Genomic DNA, 20,278 nt, shown 5'->3' on the forward strand with positions numbered 1-20,278 from the left:
TGCTGCAAGCTAAAGTCAAATGTTACCATATAACTAATGTCTGATGGAGGATTGCGAGACACAACAAATGTCCGATGTGTCGCCGCTCCACCCACAGCAACTACGTGAATACTTTGTCATGGAGGTTGATGAGTAATGTGCTAGCACTATCAATATGAACTTGGGCTCCTCACCTCCAGGTTAGACTAGGTTTGGTTGGATGGACAATTTTTCTGCTTACAGAACGACAATCACCAACATTCTGAATTTAACCAATTTTAATACTTCCATTTAAACTGGCACTTAATCCTGATCTCATTTTGCTGCCACGTGAAGCAACTTGCATTTTAGAAAAGTGCTCCATAATTAAAAGCTACTGTAGTCATTTCTTTCTGTTGTCAGCCAGCCACACAATAGAAGGTGAATATTTCAGCAAGCATCAACGCTTTCATCGAGGATGAGCAATACATCTGCATGCTAAAGCCCTTGAGAGGTGTTTTGAAGGACTAATGAATAAACTAAAAAGCAGTCTTCAGTCAGCCAAGATGAAAAGCATTATCTCTTTGACATGTGGGACCACACACTGTCTGCCATGAAACCAAACGCCCCCAAAAATCCACCGTGAACCTGGTGTAATGCATCATTGTCTCGACAACTTCAAGGACTCCATGTGTGATTTTTTCCACAGCGATTTTTTCTACAGTCATCCATAGACTGCAGGAGATGATTACCCAGAGATCCATCTCTCTGGGCCGATTGCCCTATCGCCAATCCCTCAGCTGAAGCTGTCTTCCACGGCTGTTCAATACTTAATATCTGGTGACCTTCGGATAACACATTGTTCATCCTGGACTCAAGTACATATAAACCCAGAAAACTGATGGTTGAGCATGAGAATCCCAGTTTAACAACCATGTTGAACTTAAATCACTTTTTTTCTCACATTGTGATGCTCGCTTTTTACCCCAGTGAGATGTCTTCACTATCTCGAGTCGGAAGTGCATGTATATATATTTTTGACAGTATACACACAACATGATAGCAGGAATACTATATGCACTCTCCCTGCTATCACTACATACTGATACACACCAGAGCAGCAGTGATTCAACAGATGCTTGACTATACCAGAAGGCAACATAGCAGATGTTCAGGAAAACTACAAAATACTTTAGGGTCCTGCAGGCAAATGGAAGAGGAAGTCTGCCACAGCCAAAGAGTTAGGGAAGTAAAAAGTCAGCTTTATCAGCTTTAATCGTGCCATTACAGCCACTGCTCTGCAATTCATAACGCAAACTCCGACTATATAGTGACTATAACCTAGAAGTGCAGTGCAAGCACCTGAGAGCTGCAGCGAGAGTCTAAAGTGCAGCTCCTTGTCTCGGGGTCCACATCTCCATCCACACAGCTCTAAGCACCATCCATCAGTGTGTTTCTCCACAGCCATGACTGACAGCCACACTGCTGGCTGGTTAATCACCGAGTCTGACACGACCTGTCAGTCAGCACTGACTGTGAGAGGGGAGATGGGGGGGCAGTGGGGGGGCTGGTATGGATCATTGCTGACTCTGGATACATTCCTCAATTCCACACAACAGCAGAATAGTAATAGGGGCAGGTCATTTCAGCCAAGTTGTCAGAATCATATGCTCATAAGCGCAACTTTCTGAGCAAGAATTACACGGCGAGAGATGTGCATAATCACACAAGCACCTGGCCTTTTGCTCTCTGACCATTTTTAGTCACTTCTTACTCTAATTCTATATTGCACGTGGCCCATAGCGTTAATTCTTAATTAAAAAGTGTGTGATAACAAATTACATTTACAATTTCTGTACAGTTATATGTAGAAACATGGTGAATAGGCCCATGAAACGTCTGTGTCAATGTATGGTTATTAAAATGAATAAATATGTAAATAAGTTCAATGTGTCAATCCATGACATGATGGGTGCACTTTCTTCACATGTCCCCTGAAATGTCTGTGCACGCCACTGCATATCAACACGATAGTATTTGCAACTGTTTTAACTAAACATTTGGCTGAAAGGAAGGAATGGAGGATGGTGACAATCATTTCCACGTGGACAGTGTAAAAAAGACGTCAGAAAGCTACGATGTTTTTGCTTTTTGTTTTGTCTTGAACGGTGGTCTGCGAAACAGATTAAGAGGAATGACACATTTATCAATAGGCCTTTTATGAGATTAGATTAGGGGGAAAAAAATAAAATTACAAGTAAAATACATCATATTTCAGATGTCCTAGGCTGAGATCTCCTCCCTGTGCAGGCTGTATGTGTCTGGTACCTTTCAGTTCTGAGACAACGTCCAAAAACACAGAGCTGCCCTGCATGAATAACTTGTATGGCAATTAGTGCTTTTCATGAATCAGTTATTTCTTAATTTTATCAGCGTGTGCCATGCATGTCCGCTTCTGTAGAGCATCACAGCCCCACAATTAACCTCCTCTAAAATATGAACATTCATTATGACTGTGTTCCTATTGCCCAAGATTAAGACATTCACAGATTGTCATTTGACAGATTTACAATTTATGATTTTCTGTACTATATATGAGCCTGGAAGTATAGACTCAGTTCCTACACTATACAAGCACTCATGACAATAATGTGATGCTTCAAGGACCAATGCATATTAGCTGCCTTTCATACTTTCACGGGCCCTAAGTGGCAAACAAGGCTCAACTGAAAGAAGAACCTGACAAACCCTCATTTTCACCGTAGCACTTCTTTGCAAGATGAAGCATGGTAATAGGCGCGGGGTGAACACGGAGAATCTAAACATTGCGTCAACCATTGACCTCCTGCTGAATGGGAATTGCCTGCTGCACAAAATCATATGCATTTACAGCAACTGTACTTCATAGCAGCACAATGTACACTGTGCTCACCACTAAGTGCAGAACATTTTACTCTCCCTTTACTTGGATTGTCTCAATGTCCTCAGATTAGGATTCAGAGCAGCTGTAGAGATTATCCCTAGTTTAAACGTACTCTTACTAAGGCTCGGTCGTAAGTCCTAAAACAAGCCATGTGACGGTTACTGTATATGACAGGTTTATGTGAACGTTCTCTTATCTGCCACAAAATAAGAACAGTAAAACAAAATGTCGAGATGTCTATTCTTAGTTACATTAAACCAATTTGTGAAATTAAAAAAAGGGATATTTCTTGAGTATAATGGTTAAAAGTGGCCTTTCAAACAGCTTCCCTGCTCATTGACAGAAATCCTGTAGGTATCTTCAAGCCAGCAGCAGGTTTTCCAAAAACTGATTTTTTTTTTCATACTTTGCTCATCCCCTCCCATAGGTGCTCATTTAACTAGATATCAGGTGGCTGTGAAGGCCATGGCTTGTAATCTATATGTCATTTATTAATTTTTTCCAAAAAGTTCAATCGAACTTAATTTTTTGTCCTGTATACATGTATTCATCTGTCTGCTGTCTTTTTTAAGCATTTTGAATATTAAATCTTTTTTCTGCCAAGGCCACTATAGCTATAGAATTTAAATACAGTATCCTTTCATGCTCCATCACACAGTTCAATGAAAGAAAAGCACCATCAAAGTACAAAACAGGGATGGCTTTTTTTCTTCTTTTTTTTTGTAGCATAAACACATTTTGCAACGAACGTGTCTGTATTATTTATGAGTGAATTTGTGTATTGTACTGTTGATTACTGCACTATTCAGTCTGAAGCAAACATGGCCATTGAGAAGACACAAAAAAAAATCCTCCGTCTGACTTCCTCAAGACTGCAGTATGAATACAGGCAAAGCTTTCCAGCATTTACGGATAAAACCGAACAAAAATGAGTTGCTTTTAGTCCCCGAAAGAATGCACGACATCATCGCCATCGCATTGAGTCGATCACATGTTCGGACAACAGGGCATTCACGATGAATGCATGACTCATGTGACCTTGAAGTCAAAGCAGGCTTTAAATATATGCATAGTTAAAAGGAAAAGTCTGATCTTTGGCCTTGACAATATCACTTTAGCCCATCAGAGCCATTAGCGCTTCTTTCCTTGAACAGACAAAATATAGTGGCATTGTACATTCGGTGGCCTATAGACGTAGTGACACAAGCTTATCTTCCAAGTATTTCCACAAATACTTGACAAAAATGACTTAAGTTTGCAAAACCTATGATTTTCAGCTTCAGTTGTCAACTAATGAGACTTTTAAGTCAAATTCACATGTACTGTAGAATTCGAATTATTATTGTTCATATTGTTTCTATTAAATCAGTGCATTTAGGCTGGAATCTTGTTTTTATAACAAAAGTGTAGTAAATGTAAGGCCTTATAATAAGTTAATCATTTATGTATGTTATGACGGTCATATCTTGTTCCTTTATTGGAAAAACAACGGACACGTTTCCCAGAAAAGAGGAGGCTGCAGTGTGGACCACATGTGTGCAAATATGTAGAGAGGGGATGAGTGAAAGCATGACATTTCTCTGTTTATCTAACGGTGCAGAATTCTACCTCAGCAATTCTATACCGATTCACAGCTTAGGTGGAAAGAAAGATAATCCAAGAAATGTCATAATAGAATAACTGACAGTGCTGTCAGTGGGCCCCGCCTTTTTCCATTTTCAGCGTTTGCAGTAGTTTAATCACAGCCGATAATGTTTAGTTGCCAATCAACGTAAGTTAGAATTTCGCTCGAATGACAGAGAAACAAATGTGTTTTGCCTCCACACTATGAAGCCATCGTCGGTCGCTGTCTGCCAGTAATTAACTTCTTTCTTCTTCTTCTTCTTCTTCTTGTCTGGCTCCGTTAACCTAACACATGTTAACCCACCCTGTGCATCTGCTGTTCATGGTAAGTGTCTGAAGTGTGAATAATGAGATTTGTAATAAAATAAACAAATAAAAAACCTAATATAGACCTATAATGGAACATAAAAACAACATTAAAAGAAAAGTAGAGCTTCTTCACGCGCAAAACATCTTTCAACACGACAAATTCTAAAATCAATGGAAATGTTTGTGTGTTGTGCTCAGAGTGAGCCGCGACCCTCGCTGTTCCAATTGGATCTTAGCATGGTTAATGTGATTATATGACTATGGAGACCTTAATGTGAAGAGCACAAATCTTGCTGTGCTACGAAACTGCAGCGGGGGAAATTGTTCATAATAAAATGATGCCTGAAACCTGAATGTGTTCTCCTTTCTGTTCGGAGTGAAGAGAAAATCCCTCTGCTTTACGGCTGCTTGTGATTTAGTTATCTGGCTCTTAGCCCAGCCTTGCATCATGACGTAAAAATGAGTATTAAACATTGCGTCCCAAACACACTTTATGAATTGGGCTTTAAATGTGGTTCTATTCTATTCTAGGGTTTGAAGGCTGCTCTGTTTCTGTCTCTAGGACAAACTCTCTTCCATAATACTTCACGTCACCTCACTCAAACTGAAACTGGTTCGTTTGACGGCGACATTGACTGACAGATTGTCAGATGAGACCTTTGCACCTGGATAGTGACATTATGAATTTGCGATCACAGCATTATTCAAATGTTCAAATCAATCATAGTCGTGGAAACAGCTGGAAATATAAGGGACGCATCAAGAGTGTAACTTGAGCAGACACATGAATCAAAACATCTGCACATCTGCCTTTTTGTTTACAAAGCTGAATCTTATCACCACTGGTGGAGCAGCTGAAATGGCACAGGCTCTTTTGTGTGGAGCTGATGTTATTGGTACTTATTCACCTGCAGATACTATACTGTTCTTGCTCTCTATCCCTCCCCTTGCATTCATTTATGCAGTTCATGGTTACACAAGCAGGAGGTGCAGCTCATTTTTCATAGTCACGCTGCTTCCCTTTCTTAGATGTTGAGGAAGACGCTTGTGATCTAACAGAAATGGAAAGCCCGTCTTGCAATACATGAATATATATATATATATATATATATATATATATATCACTTTCGAAAACAAGAATGAACAAACAAATTGTTTTTTATTATTTTTGGAAAGGGGGGAAATGTAGCCTGACACCGTCCAATTCTGATGAATATTGAGCTGCATCTGCTTTTTCTGACTCTATATATATATAGTTAGATGTTATATCCACATACATCCTATAACTCTGGCACACACACAATCTTTTTTTTGACTGTCATCCAACAGTGGAGACAAATGACAAATGGACTCAGTCCAGATGTTGGACAAACTTGGGCCAAGGACGTGATCAGATTAGCACCGCAACAGCTCATGAATTGTTATAGAAAATGCTAAAAGTAAAAATGGAGTGAACACAAATGAGGTAACCATCACAGTGACTGTGGTCACTCGACTGCTCATTCCACTCTTGTGAACAGGGTTAAAATGACCCGGTCTCTATGGAGACCCTTGAAATGAAGTTGCGATGGTTTGTCATCGTCAGGAAATTGAGTCCCAAATTGAAATGTTTGGGAAACACTGCTTCCAAATTCATGCAGTTAAATGCTTTTAGAATCAAAAGGTCACACAAGCTCTCATTCGCTCATAACATTCTAAACCAGAATGAGTTTTTGAATTAAATCATAATGTCAAAAAAGTCTGCGCCAGATGAACTTGACCTTGCAGTCGCACTCCCGACTTAATGTGCATAATTACGGTCAGAGTTGAGTATCACGGAAATGATCTGCTGTTCCCTCTGTGGGAAGCAAAGTGATACTAAGCTTTGGTCATAGCAGCTACTAACAGCCCAAAATATATGCAAGCAGTTGCTGGTGATGACTACAAGGGGATACACTTCTTATAAGAATGGTTATAAGTTTAATTCTCCCTGCATTTACAAGCATGGTGGAACAAGTCCCTGTCCCTCCATTGTTGACGACTACTTCTCTTTCAAAGTAACAGCACGTCCGGGACAGGCTTCAATCACGACATAGTTTGATGATAACGTTGTCATCATCATCGTCCTATCATGTCATGTTGTTGATGTAGTTCCTCTGTCTCCTGGGCCTCTGCCATATTTCATCCTGTGTGTGATGAAGTCCCTCAGCGCTCGCTCTCTGACCTACATACATACAGACAAAGGTCATATGGCAGTAGAAGAACATCCCCTGGCTGTTGTTCTTCTCATTGGTGGAAAGTAAGTAAGAATGCGTTCATGACAGTGAATGGGTGAGACGGTTACATTAAACAGTAAGTTAAACTCTAGACTAATTATTTGCCTGATAGCTGTCAAATATGAACCGATTTTGGCTGTGATGATAATGGAACTCATAATGAGCGTCGAGGAGACTTCAAACTTTGGATATGACATAGATGATACACATGTCTAATCAGCATATGAACACGTCTTTACAGTGTTTATGTTCAACCTTGGGAGCAACAAAAGAGAACATGTGCTTTTTGCCCAGAAAAAGACAAACAAGCTGCTGCGACTGACATGTTGACTGCATTTATCAGAATAGGAGAAGATATGAGGCACCCTGGAAGCTTGTGCTGAATGTCAGCTGCCGCAGAAAGAACTGTCAAGACAGTTTAGGCAATAATTGATCAAATGCTTCTTTGATATGAGCCACAATTTGATTAAACTCAGTGGTCTCATTGTCAGTGTCTGACTGAATGGTGGGCCATTATTTAGACATGACATGTATAAATCAGATGATGTTGCTATATGGACGAGGCGTCTTGAGATCGGATCAGAGTAATCAGTGCACATTTTGAGCCCTTGAGAAGCTCATATAGTAGTTGAGGAACGGTTTTATGAGAGCGTTCTTCTATTCATATGTTCTTGTACGTATTCTTTTACGTTTCCCCTTCAAAAACATGATTAACCCTTAGTGCTCATGCAGATCTGTGCCGTAGGTGCACCAATGGTAATTTGCCGTGGGAATAATACACAACTCCTTATATGAACATTGAAAATCCTGTGTGTGTGTGTGTGTGTGTGTGTGTGTGTGTGTGTTTATAAGACACATATTCAGGCTTTAAAAAATGTGTTTCACGTGTTGCTAGGTCAAAGTTATGATTCATTTTATATCACATTTTTAGCAGTGATACAAAGAAGCAATAATTGTGCAAAAGTCACAAATTAGACCGTTTTTCTTTTTTTGTTTTTGTTCATAAAAACAGGCTGAGTGAACGTTGAACTGTGGCATATTTTCCAAATTTCACAAATTCAATCGAAATTGAAACATTTTTAGTACTTTTTGCTCAGGTGTGTTTATATAGTTGGTGGAATTTTTTATTTTTTTTATCAGATTGCCGAGGTTGTGCTGAAAAAAAGGATATAAGACACTCCGTGTTTCACATTCTTATACCCTCTGTATATACTGTATGCCAGAATGCTCTGTGATTCCAGTTTCTTTGCAGAGCGAGTCGAGAATGGGTGCTCATCCAAATTAAAACAAGTGCGGCAGCATTTCAATCCCCCATGTTACACAGTTCTTACACTAATACGATTTTTCCTCAGGGGGTGTCTTTCCCGTTAGGAAGCCGCTATGTTAACAAGCAATAACACAAGAAATATGAGGATCAATCTTGCACTGCAACGTCTCCTAGATGCAGTTCACTGTGTTGACATAGTCTGGCACACCATGTTTGAACAATGAGTGTGGTCCTGATGGATCATGATGTGAGGCGAACACTGTGAGAAATCAAAGTCTTTATGGGAGGTGAAATGAAAATGGCTTCATGCAAAAAGCAATATCATCACATTACAACGTAAAACCCAGACGATGCACCAGCGTCTCAGTCAGTCTTTTTATTGTAGGATTTCATACATTTCTGTGTGGTCCTGCCAAATTGGAAAGTCTTACATATTTAAGGTAGTAATCCTTAAGGTGTAATTTGTCTGCTCGCAGTAACAGTGATATTTTAATAATAGAAGCCATGTATAGGTGGTATCACTGTAAGCTCCCCTCTCTAAGAGCACTACCATTATTACTGTGGAATCAGGCATACTGAATGATGTATGATAATATTGCAAATGTCAAGGGGTGAAAAAAACAAAACAATAAAATCACAGGGAAGGGAAGTAATGAATCATTTTTCATGATTTTCTTTAACCTGCCATACATTTCTGCACATGTGATATTTTTAAAAGCTGGTTGACATCTCAACCTCAAGTGTCAGTGAGAATGAAACATTATATTATACAAAAATCAAGTTAGGGAGTCCATAAATTACACAGTTGAAGGCTGACGGTGTGACAGTCATTTTGTGCGGAACATCGTTTTCTTTTGCGTCAGTGAGCAGCGCTGGATCTGCAGAGGAAACAGTAATTACAATATATTTGAGAGGTGTGTGTGCGTGTGTGTGATATACCACTACATGTTGTGTTCACACTAATGTAAGCCGACGTGAAGTAATAGCTCAGTACCGTGTGCAGTGGCGGTAACCTTGTGATGAAGTGTCTTTGGACTGGTTCTTTTCCTCAAGGCGTGGATGATCTGACCAGAGGTCTGTCTGTCCCTCAGTAGATCTGCATCACACACACACACACACACACAGTTTGTGTCACTAAAACTGTTAGTTAAACACACAGCGCCAGTTTAAATAGGTCACAACATGCCGTGTGGTATCCAAAACCTACTGTCTAGTACAGTTCCCAAATTGTGTGTGTTCCGTTGCAGGCTGCTGTGCCACTGATTGAGCACCACGCAGCTGACACCGGCCACACTCAACAGCAGAGCAGTCTCCTGAGATTTCCCCAGGGAAGACTGTCTCGCACTGCAAAGGGAAGAAATACAGAGATTTTTGGAGCCAAGTCTCTAGAAACGACTCCCCACATAGTAAATATACTATAAGACGAGTGAATAGAGAGATATGTGTTTGAAGTTTGAACGTCAGTTGTTATAAAGTTGTTTCGTTACCTCGTGTGTGTCCCGTGGATCGACTGGTGGAGAGGTCTGGCGTCGTTCTGCTCAAACAGCAGAGCCATTCGACACTCTGGAGAGGAAAGCGCGGTTTTAAGTTTTAAGTTTAGCAAATTGAACTTGCCCTGAAAGTCTGAGGGGCAAACTGTGATGTCTTCATAAACAGTAAAATGCACAATTATCACAATATTCTAAATCATTCCTAAACAAGACAAAGTGTCACACTTTTGAGATAAGATATGATTGCAGATGGTACAGCGTGGTCTATGTGACACCTTTTTTTTTATAGTGTCACACTATAGTTAGCAGCAATAACACCAGGCTAGTTGATGACACATGTGTCTGCCCTGGGGCGATGTGCATGGTCAGTGTGACACTGTCAGTCACACTGGAAAGTTTACTCCTCCTCAGACTACCTCTGTTTGTTTGGCCAAGCAGAAGACAGGAGTCGTAAAGATGTGTGGTTGTTTTTCAGAAATGTTTGAAGGTGCAAAAAAAAAAGGTGATTATTATGTACTTAAGGAAGGAAAGAAAGATGTGTTTTATTGTCCCCAGACTGTAAATAAATCAGCTCTTTTAGGACCTCTCTGAAGGAGAAAAAAACTATTCTTATTTTTATTTTAGTTTACCAAAGAGCATCAGAAGAAAAAGACTCATAAATCAACTGAAACGACCGTAACTTTCGGTGGAAATGATTCAGCAGAAATCGGTCTCGAATCACTCAGACTTCACTCTTCAAAAAAGTTGAATAAGTCTAGACTGTGTATTCCATGAGACGCAAGACATTATTGCGACGTCTGTCGATTCCGACTGCTTCTTCAACTTGATATCATCATCATTAATCATTAATCCTCCATTAGTTATTCTAAGTTCACTGATTTTCACAGGCCCATTAGCGAAGATGTGAAACTATTAAAGCAAGGACGTGATTATAGGACCTCATTGATTTATTCCCTGTGACACAGATCTTTCTAAATATACCAGTCAGGAAATTAAAGACGTGTTCAATGAGATTACATCGAGCCGCTCCATTTAGTGCTTACATAATCCCCAGCTTTGTTCCCGGTTCATTCTTTTGCCATCAATTAATGTGCAGTTTTATATACTTTTGAAAACCGCGTGGGACGTAATTAAAGCTAGGCAACTCAGCCTAGTGCCGCCAAGTGGTTATAACTATTGCTGCCACTGTCGCACATGAGATTGAAAATAGTCTCCTCTTTTCCACAAGTTTTTTTCTTCATGAAGGTTACAGCAAATCACTGTTCTAATGCCGAGATCAGTATTCTATAATGTTCACATGCACAGGCAGTGAGGACAGGGTCTGAACATGTATTCATCAAGAGCAGGTTAATGGTGGGAAACATTATATGTGTTTTCATGATTGCCATTAAGTTAGGCTCTCTTTTGTGCAACAATGTCAACAATATAAAAACGCTGTGAATATCTATAGCTGTGTTGTACAATCGTCCACAGAACAATGTTTTCAGATGCTACTCTAAACCACACAGGTGAACATGCATTGCATACCAGAGAGATTGAGGGTTGCCAGTTTGGCAGGTGGGACGCTTGCAAGGAAGTGCTCCCTCCCCAGGTAAATAAAGGCACTGCATTTGCAAAGCAACTGCTCCACCTCTGATAGACTGGACAGATGTAAGAGAGTGATGGCAGAGGAAAAGACATGAGGTGAACGGAAAGACAACAAATACAGCATGTTCACAAAAACTCTACTCGAGGTTCTAACCAGGGTTTTTGTTTGCTGTCCGTGAATCCCTCCCACAGATGGTTGAATTGTTTACTGTGGGCTTCCAAATTCTCCGTCATCCTTCTGGTCAGAGTTGTCCATTCTTTGCCACATGCAGACGACAACATGGGAGCTTTGAAACTCGTACAGGGCCACAGAGTTTATGTAAAAAAGTACACGGAGGATGCTTTTAAAGGCCGGGTGCTGGGACTATCACACGCAGAGCCATTTATTGGCTGTCGTTTAATATAAAGAGAACATTGATCACTGCATAACTGGGCGATTTGGGTCTCTAAAGGATTCGCCCATGACACTTGAACACCACCTATATCGACAATAGAATAAAAGCACTATCATTTTATCATATTGTTTATTCTCTGCATCACGTTACATTTACTCACCATAGTTGCCGTCACTGTAAGGGTCCACAATATCTTTAGAGGCATGTTAAGAATTATGTGAGTGCTTCTCTATTCTGCAATAAGACCAATGAAATAGCAAACAATTAACCCACACATGTAATTAGACTTCATTTTTAAAGGACTTAGACAAAAAAAGATACATTTTAAGTTCCGTGTGTCAACGGGGAAAGTGTTTGAAGGTGAGGCAGGGATCTGGCAAAATGAAGTTATTACAGAAGTTTAAATACAAACATATGGACGTTTAAAACGTGCAAATACCGTGAGACAGTATAGACATTTTCATCTACAAATAGCATACGGTTTTACGAGGAAAGGATTGGTGGAAAAAAAAAAACAGAAGTGATGCATGACAGAGGATAACTGCTCCCAAGCTAGAAATAGGATCTTTGTGAAAACACATTATGTAATTGATTGAAAAATCAAACATAAAAGAGAAGCTGGAGAAATTTAAATAAGCGCTATAGCTGATAGCAGGTAAAAGTAATATTGCAGGGTGTATCTGGGAGGCCCAGATTCATTTAGAGAACTTACCACTTTGATGCTTTGGCTTTGATCTCCCCTCCCTTTGCTTCCCTTTCCACCTCTGGTCTCCTTTTTGTTGTCACTTTCAACTGCCACAAACAGGAAGCAGAGTTAATATGTATGTATTCTCTGTGGGGTAGATTATACAGCATGTCGGTGAAAGGCATGAAATGTAATATGACTATTTAGATCAGTGATTCCCGACGTTGGACTCGGCCACCCGATGAGCCGTGAAAGTACTGCAGGGGACTGTGACTGGTCACTAAAAATGAATAAAATAACAACCAAAAAGGGCATTTTTTTAATTTGCAAATGGCTGATTAACATAATTAGAATTATTTAAGGTTCTCTGAGGATAAATCAAAATAATATCCTAATTCCCTGAACATATTAAAACATTTTTGATATCGGTTCAGTACTATTTGAGTTTCTTTATACTGAATATATATTGTTTTTATCTTCAATGTTCATGCTCCATTTTCCTGAATCAGCTTTACAGCTACTTGTAAGAGTCGGTCACTGTACTTCTAATAAATGCCTCAACAGGGCAGCAAATTGAACACATATTCAAACCAAAAGTAATTTTGCAACCTGTAGGTAGTCTGCGCTAACTTGTTCTTTGCAAGGCACCACACACAGAACAACTAATAGCCCTTTCAAAAGTGGTTTCAAGCACTCAACGCTTAATAATGATGTTCCAGGAGTAGATGACTTGGTTGACACCCATATCTCTGATCCGGGTGCACTGAACGGTGTCATATAAAACGCATCTTCTTGTCGTTTTCTGTCTGTAGAAGGATGTGACACAGACGTGCACACAGTCATACAACAGTGGCCTTTCAACATCCACACAAGCTATGCAAATGAGTCCACCTTTAATACGGAAGATGTCTGCAGCAACAGCTCGAGTGCTCTTCATTAATGTGCATAATTCCTTTTTCGGGGGTATTACTAAAAACCCTGATAAACATATTACTTTAAAAAAAACTCACAGCTCATTTTTACCTGCACATTTAAAAGGCTTTATCCTTCGTAACAAGGTCAGAGCCGGGAGAACAGTTTAAATCGATGACGTTTTATGACGTCTCCCATGTGTTTTAGACTGACAACCTGGTTATATAAGCTTAAAGGTTGATTTGCTCGGTCAACAGCTCCCACGTATATATTATGCAATGAAATCCACAGTCCTGATTCTAAATGGTTCTAGCAGGCACAGCAATACGGCCACACTTAATGGACATCCACTTTAGCAAAGCAGGCTGTGCGGTTCACGGATGTCCGCATGAACTTCTGCATACCGCCAGGATGTGAAATGACCTTTCTCTGCTAAACCAATTCCATTTCTATGGATGGCTGCCTGTAGTCTAAAGACACAAGTGTAACGCGTTATTTACCATAATATGATGAGGAATTACGTCAGGGGAAACATCCAGTCAATAGTTGATCTATGAGTTATTCTGCATTGTTCCAGCACATTTAAGTATCTATGGCTGTGTGACAATATAATTTACATTAGCCACTCAGTTTGTCATTCGCAGTATAACAATGATACCAAAAGAATAAAAGGGCAGAGTTACAACAAAAAAAAGGATTTCTTACTGTTAAAAAAAGAAAGAAAGGACAGGAACTGAATGCGTCTCAATCAAACCCTGCTTAGGGCAATAAAAATGCTTGGTGTTTGTTTGATTATGGCAGTAAAAACGGACTGAAAACATGCTGATTTGGAATGATTTTTTATGGCTTTAGACTTGCATGAATTAACATGACTGCAAGCCAGTTCAGTCATTTGCACTCACTTCCATTTTTCTAACAGCCTTCCAGTAATAACTGTGCTATTTAAAGCACATAACATTTACTGTATATATCGTGGTGAAAATGCAAGCACGTCTGCAGGCATTTTTGTTTGTGAGCACCTCGCGCGGACGCTATGCGCTGTCAAACAAAATGCATGTTAACAGGCTCACAAATGCCACATTTGCAACTTCATGGTGACATATAATGCTTGTTAGTGGTCGTGGGGAAATATAGTGCAGTGGTGGCATCTACATGCTCACTGCTTTAGTGCTTAACGGTCAAGTATCTTTGGTTTTCTGTTCTTTGATTATGCCACTGTGTCTGTATAAATGAGCGGCATGCTGCATTTAACAGCAGTACTCAGTCGGGATGTGAATTATGTAGAATTATATCTTGAAATCAGGCTATATGTGTGTCTTCACACCTTTCTCCAGTTCGTTTCGGTTCAGTCGACTGTGAAGAAGCTGCAGGGAAAAGTCCCGTGACACAGAGCTCAGACCGTCCTCCTGCAGGATGGACAGGGATTCCAGTGGCAAGTCCAGCAACTTCCTGTCTGCCAGCAACACCAAATGCTCACCTGGGTCTGCGAGTAATTTAACTGTGTTCACACACAAACAACAACAAAAAAAACTTATTTGAAATATGATGAGAGACCAATGGTTATACAATGTGAATGAGCCAATAATTCATGTGTACAGCAACAACATTGGCATGAGAGAGTTGAGCCGGGGGAATGCTTGAACAGAGACACCTGCTAAAGGGCTGCCAGATAGAAATCAGGGCAAATATTGGAACAGTGGTTCCCATAATACACTGTAAGGATAACCACAATGTCCATAGGGTGACACAGACACACACACACACACACACACAAGCAAACACCCATCATACCCTCCTACCCCCCTTACCGTTTTCATCTTTATCTTTCCATTTTGTCATTTCAACACATGGTTCTGCTCCAGCCCGGGGCCTGGGGGAGATAAGGACAGGTGAGGATCACAAGCTCGCACGATTGGAATCAGCTCGTGGAAGATTGTGACAGTGAGCAAGAAACAGCGTCGTATGAGCTCGCTGCATGCGGTCGTGACAGCAGACAGAAGGATACCTGACAGGCCACATTTTAAGACAACTAGTCCGACTTGTGCATGCTTGAATATATTTATTCTATATTCTCACGGTGGACTTTTGTACCTGCCGCAGTGGTAAACAAGTCTCACTGTTGACATTAATAACGGCTCTGCCCCTATTTCAGTCTATGGAAAAGCAAAAAAAAGAGTCTGCTGAACCATATGAGTAACAGCACACATCTAAACATTAAGTACAGGTATTCACCTTAAGCAAGGGAAGTCAAACTGTGTGAGCAGAGGAAGCAAATAGTCTTCCATGTCTTGTACGATTTTGCAGAAGTGAGGTGCTAACTTCTCATCTGATGCAGTTTTCTGTACAGGGAGACAGAAGAGACAAAAGACATTCAGTAATGTAAGATGTTATTCGGTGATGTCATGTATCACTTGGATAAGAATATTATAAAATGCTATGTTTAGAGACTGACAGTGGATTTTGTATGAGGCGAAGCACACGTGTCTCAACATGTCAAACAGTACACAAGGAACAACCTGATGTTTCTCAGAGGCCTCTAAACCAACCTCAGCACCGTGCCCACAGACCTCCTTGGAGAGGGCATGTCTGGTCTCCTGACCAAACGCCTGAATCTGCTCCCTCAGAGCCAACAGAGCCTGCGGGCAGACTGAAACCTTGGCCAGTGTTGAGCACATCAGGTTACCTGCAACAATGGAACTGACACGCGATCAGACATGCATACGTACAGAAACACACAAGTCTAGCAAATTGGTCCCTGTGAGCACCTTATCTCCATCCGTCTCATATTCCTCTTTTTTTTCCCCCCTATTCTTTGACTTTGTCCTGATTATTAAGTATAGATTTTTATAAACATGTTCTACTATTTCTACAACTGCTTATGTCAGACTATTTCCAGGAAAGGGCATGTGAATTGAACACCAAGCGAAAACCCTGTGATGACTTATGACAGCTGGTGTTCCGTGCTCAGGCAGACACAGACTGCTTTTTCTTCTCTCCCTATCTTCATTAAATCTGAATAATTTATCTGCCTCGTGGATAAATGTTACATGGCAATACTCAGTTGTTGTTTTTTGGCTTAACTTACAATGCCACCCAACGCAGCTCCATATGTGTGATAAAAAAGACTGTATTCCCTGGAGTCAAATATACAGTATTATGCTAATATACTGTATATTTAAAATATTGTAAATACTGTACATTAAAAATATACAGTATTATATGTTGATCTGTTTCCTTCACCCCTTCACATCTCTGTGAGTGTTTGCTCATTGTGTGATCTGTTGGATTTCTTACATTTTTTTATACTTTACCAGGCAAAACATCTTGAAATATTTGATTAGGTTTGATTTGACTGTAACTATAAGCACTTTTATTAAGGAAATTACTATATAATTAAAGTGTATTACTATCATTATAACAAATTACAGTAGATGCAGGAAAATATACAGTTTGTCTATATGGGCTGCCTAAATGAAGTAAATGATACATTTGAAATGGACACTTTTATATTAATAAGAAGAAACAAACCTGTAAGCTGTGTGGTTTTTCCTTTTTGATTTTCTGGAACTTTGCTCATCTCATAGAAGGCCCCATAAAGTTCTGAACTGAAAATGAAACACACCAACACAAGAGCTTAAATACTTCATACATGGAAACTCTAAGCAACACCTTGAGAAACACGCATATAAACTCATTTCCAGGCCTCTACTGGCAGGTTTGCCACACATCAAGTTCCTTGACTGTAGCCTAAACCTAGTGTCACTCATGCATGTACCATAACACCGTCATAGACAGAAATTATAACAATAAAATAATTATAATTTAGGGAAAGTAATGTGCACAAATAGATAAGTAGAGAATAGTAAGTACCCATCTTCAGAGTGCTGAAGCAGCAGGATTTTCAGGCTGGGTGGTAGCTCTGCAAGGATGTTTAGGTGGTTGGGATTAATATTCCGCTGCCTGAAACCCTACAATCCAGAAACCCATTTGAATTTTAACATTTTATAAAGCATAAAAACTGTCCAAAGTAATAATACAATTAAAAAGTGTAACAGCATGTCAACTTACAGAACGCGTCAGCTAAAATAAATTAAATATCACAGTGTTTTCAATCCCCACTCCTTTATATTTAAAAGTTGCAGCTGAATCATCTTCAAACATAAAAAACTTTCTATTTATTTTTAAACATACACTTCATTCTCACTGGCATCAGTGATTCTTAAATTCTACAAAAAAAAGAGTGCGGTTCCATAGTACCACATACTAGTACAAGCTAAAAAAAAAAAAAAACTTCAGAGTACAGTGCGTTTGCAGTTCAACTACAGTGAGTTGAGTTGAATCAAAGCAAAGGTCATAACAGTGCCAATATCATGTTGGCCATCAAGGGAATTTACCAAGGTGGGTGTGACAGTGTCCATAAATCATGAGTCTGGGTGTTTGTGACCTGGTACCTTGGAGAGGCTGTTAAGAGAGTCCTCCACTCCCCTCAGCATGCTGCTGGGCCTCTCCTCCCGAGAGAGGAGCAGTTTCCCGTGGAGACTGAGCAGAGCTGAGAGCTGTGACACACTAGTGTCAGCACAGGCAGAACTTAGGACGTCGGCTATCGATGACATGGTGCAGCAAGTCTGGAAACAAAAAAAGAAAGGAAGAAAAAAAATCTGAGGATGAACCCTTTAAGAATACCATTAATTAAGCCAAAAATAATATTCCACACAGTGTTCAATGATGTAAAATAACCTCCTAAATATGCTTAAGACTATACTCTGATGATTGTTACCTGAAAGAGGGCAAGATATTGACCTGCCAGTGCAGGCTCGGACTGGCCATGACAGTCCAGTATGTTGATACAGGCATCAGCCAGGATGAAGGATGGCAGGTTATGTTGGAGACACAGGCTGACGGCGTCGGCGAGGGCGTTAGAAGCCTGTGCCAACAGCTGCTGGGCTTTAAGCCTTCTTTGCTACATAATTAAGAGACCAATCACCGATACATTCACACCAAAACATACAGGCAACATTACAGTACATTATTAAAGTGACTTTAATTCTGTTTGGAATGGGTGCCGGTGGGGGTCTGATTGGTTGATGTAGCAATCAGACAACTGAAACGACTGAATGCTGATTCTGTTCATGCCAAACAAGCTACTTGAATTTAATTAAGGCGTCCATAAGAGCACTCTGATATCCCTGTACGTACTGTACAATGGGGCTTAGTACAAATGAAGTATTGTACTTGTAACAACTTCAGAAGACTCTTGTATAACTTGGGACAGCTGAAGCTGAAGTCATATGACCTTCAATTAAAGGAACTTATAATGAGGACTGTCAGTTCTCATGCCCATCTTTTCCACTGGGATTAAGTGAGGAAGTGATCTGACCACGACTTAAAATCAAACTCTGGAATTAATTTTCCCAGCTTTACAATAATTGTAGCTTTCCTGAAACTCTGATGCTCTCACTGAAGGCGAAACTTTGTCCTTGTTCTGCCGCTGCTTCAAAACATCTTCAACTGGAGTGTCGCCATTATTTAGAGATCAAACCTCCTGTGCTCCACTTACTGAAACTGAAAGGACATTTAATCTTGTACTGGCGTGTTTTCTTTAACCCCAAGCAGGTGCTTATGCCAGACTCCTCAGAACCTTGGTCGATCGCATGTGAGACCTTTCTAGCGTCAGTGAGAGGCTCAGGTGTTCATTACAGCTTTTCAGAATAGTTTATCAAAAATACGCTGCATTAACTTTCAAATGTATAGTTTATGCTTTATGTAATATGTACATACATACTATGTACATATTTTAAATGTGTGCAATTTAAAGTATCTATTTATCTGCTGATGATTCACTCAGTGACAAAAGTACATTAAATGAATTGATCTGTGAGGGAATTCATCTGGTTTGAGTGGCATCTAGATATCGTGTTATCACATTAAACCTCCGTGCAGACACAATCATAAATTACAACTCAATTTTGCATCTTTACCAATTCAATCTGACTTAATATTCCAAGCTGATGCCACATAATGGATTGCTATTATTTTATTTTGCACCAAATTTAATGTCGACTTACGATATCTCAAACACACACACACACACAGATCCACCTCTGCAGGATTTGAGTGGTGGAGGGAACCTCAGGATAAAGACCTCAGATTAAATGTAAATAAGGAGTGATGGGGTCATTTGTAAGGAGGTATGTACCTTCAGCGCAGCACTGGCAGGGGTCATCCTCTGCTGTTTTCCGCTCGATTCTCCTTTTTGTTCTTTCTCTGAATTCTCATCCTCAACAAAGATGGGTTTAGACCAGGCCTCCTTCTGCACAAAGTTATTTCAAGGTCACAGGATAATGATCACGATTAGTAAAGAAAAATCCCCTCATGATCACAAACCATGAAGACTTAGGCTCTTTAATTATATAAGCAGAAATTCATCTCTCTAATCACTATAATCCTCTCACCCTGTGTAGCCTTTGGTGTGCATGTCTGTTTTTGTGTCAGTGTTTCAAAAAAGGCCTATGATTTCTATGACTTTAACTGGGATTACTCTTTTTCTTTTCTTTTGATTACATTCCTTAAAGTCTGGTTTCTGTCGTTAACGTGGAGAGACCTTCACCCATCAGTTATGCATACAGTCAATACTGGACTTACATGCTTGTGTTTGTCCCACAGAGCACACACATAAATGGGATCCTCCTGCACAGCCTGCAGTCTCAGGTACTTCCCCATCAGACTCAGACAGCGAGCTCTGCCCTCCATGTTGTCGAAAGAGTGAGAGCTTACAGCAGACAGCTGGACAAGAGCCACCTGCCCCAAAGTAATGCCCACACTCAGCCATTCCTGGAAAACACAGTGCAGTTGAGATGAAATGAGCAGCGGATCA

At 40.1% G+C, this 20,278-nt stretch overlaps 1 protein-coding gene across 1 annotated transcript in view; it reads right to left on the bottom strand.

Annotated features, from left to right (window-relative positions):
- Window positions 1-8,696: 8,696 nt before the first annotated feature.
- LOC131473551 (cilia- and flagella-associated protein 46) overlaps window positions 8,697-20,278 on the bottom strand; it is a 37,738-nt gene continuing 26,156 nt past the window's right edge. Inside the window, exons 41-59 of the mRNA XM_058650824.1 lie at window positions 20,047-20,235; window positions 19,601-19,714; window positions 18,182-18,364; window positions 17,856-18,029; window positions 17,275-17,372; window positions 16,933-17,009; window positions 15,921-16,087; window positions 15,637-15,743; window positions 15,213-15,274; window positions 14,729-14,902; window positions 12,520-12,599; window positions 12,129-12,180; window positions 11,968-12,000; window positions 11,567-11,669; window positions 11,353-11,465; window positions 9,823-9,898; window positions 9,543-9,679; window positions 9,330-9,431; window positions 8,697-9,213 (exon numbers count right to left, since the gene is read on the bottom strand). Coding sequence (XP_058506807.1) covers window positions 9,101-9,213; window positions 9,330-9,431; window positions 9,543-9,679; window positions 9,823-9,898; window positions 11,353-11,465; window positions 11,567-11,669; window positions 11,968-12,000; window positions 12,129-12,180; window positions 12,520-12,599; window positions 14,729-14,902; window positions 15,213-15,274; window positions 15,637-15,743; window positions 15,921-16,087; window positions 16,933-17,009; window positions 17,275-17,372; window positions 17,856-18,029; window positions 18,182-18,364; window positions 19,601-19,714; window positions 20,047-20,235 — 2,154 coding nt within the window. The 3' untranslated portion in view covers window positions 8,697-9,100. The remainder of the gene's footprint in view (window positions 9,214-9,329; window positions 9,432-9,542; window positions 9,680-9,822; window positions 9,899-11,352; window positions 11,466-11,566; window positions 11,670-11,967; window positions 12,001-12,128; window positions 12,181-12,519; window positions 12,600-14,728; window positions 14,903-15,212; window positions 15,275-15,636; window positions 15,744-15,920; window positions 16,088-16,932; window positions 17,010-17,274; window positions 17,373-17,855; window positions 18,030-18,181; window positions 18,365-19,600; window positions 19,715-20,046; window positions 20,236-20,278) is intronic.

The sequence above is a fragment of the Solea solea genome, chromosome 15 (assembly GCF_958295425.1).
Source record: "Solea solea chromosome 15, fSolSol10.1, whole genome shotgun sequence".
In the NCBI taxonomy this organism is placed as follows: domain Eukaryota; kingdom Metazoa; phylum Chordata; class Actinopteri; order Pleuronectiformes; family Soleidae; genus Solea; species Solea solea.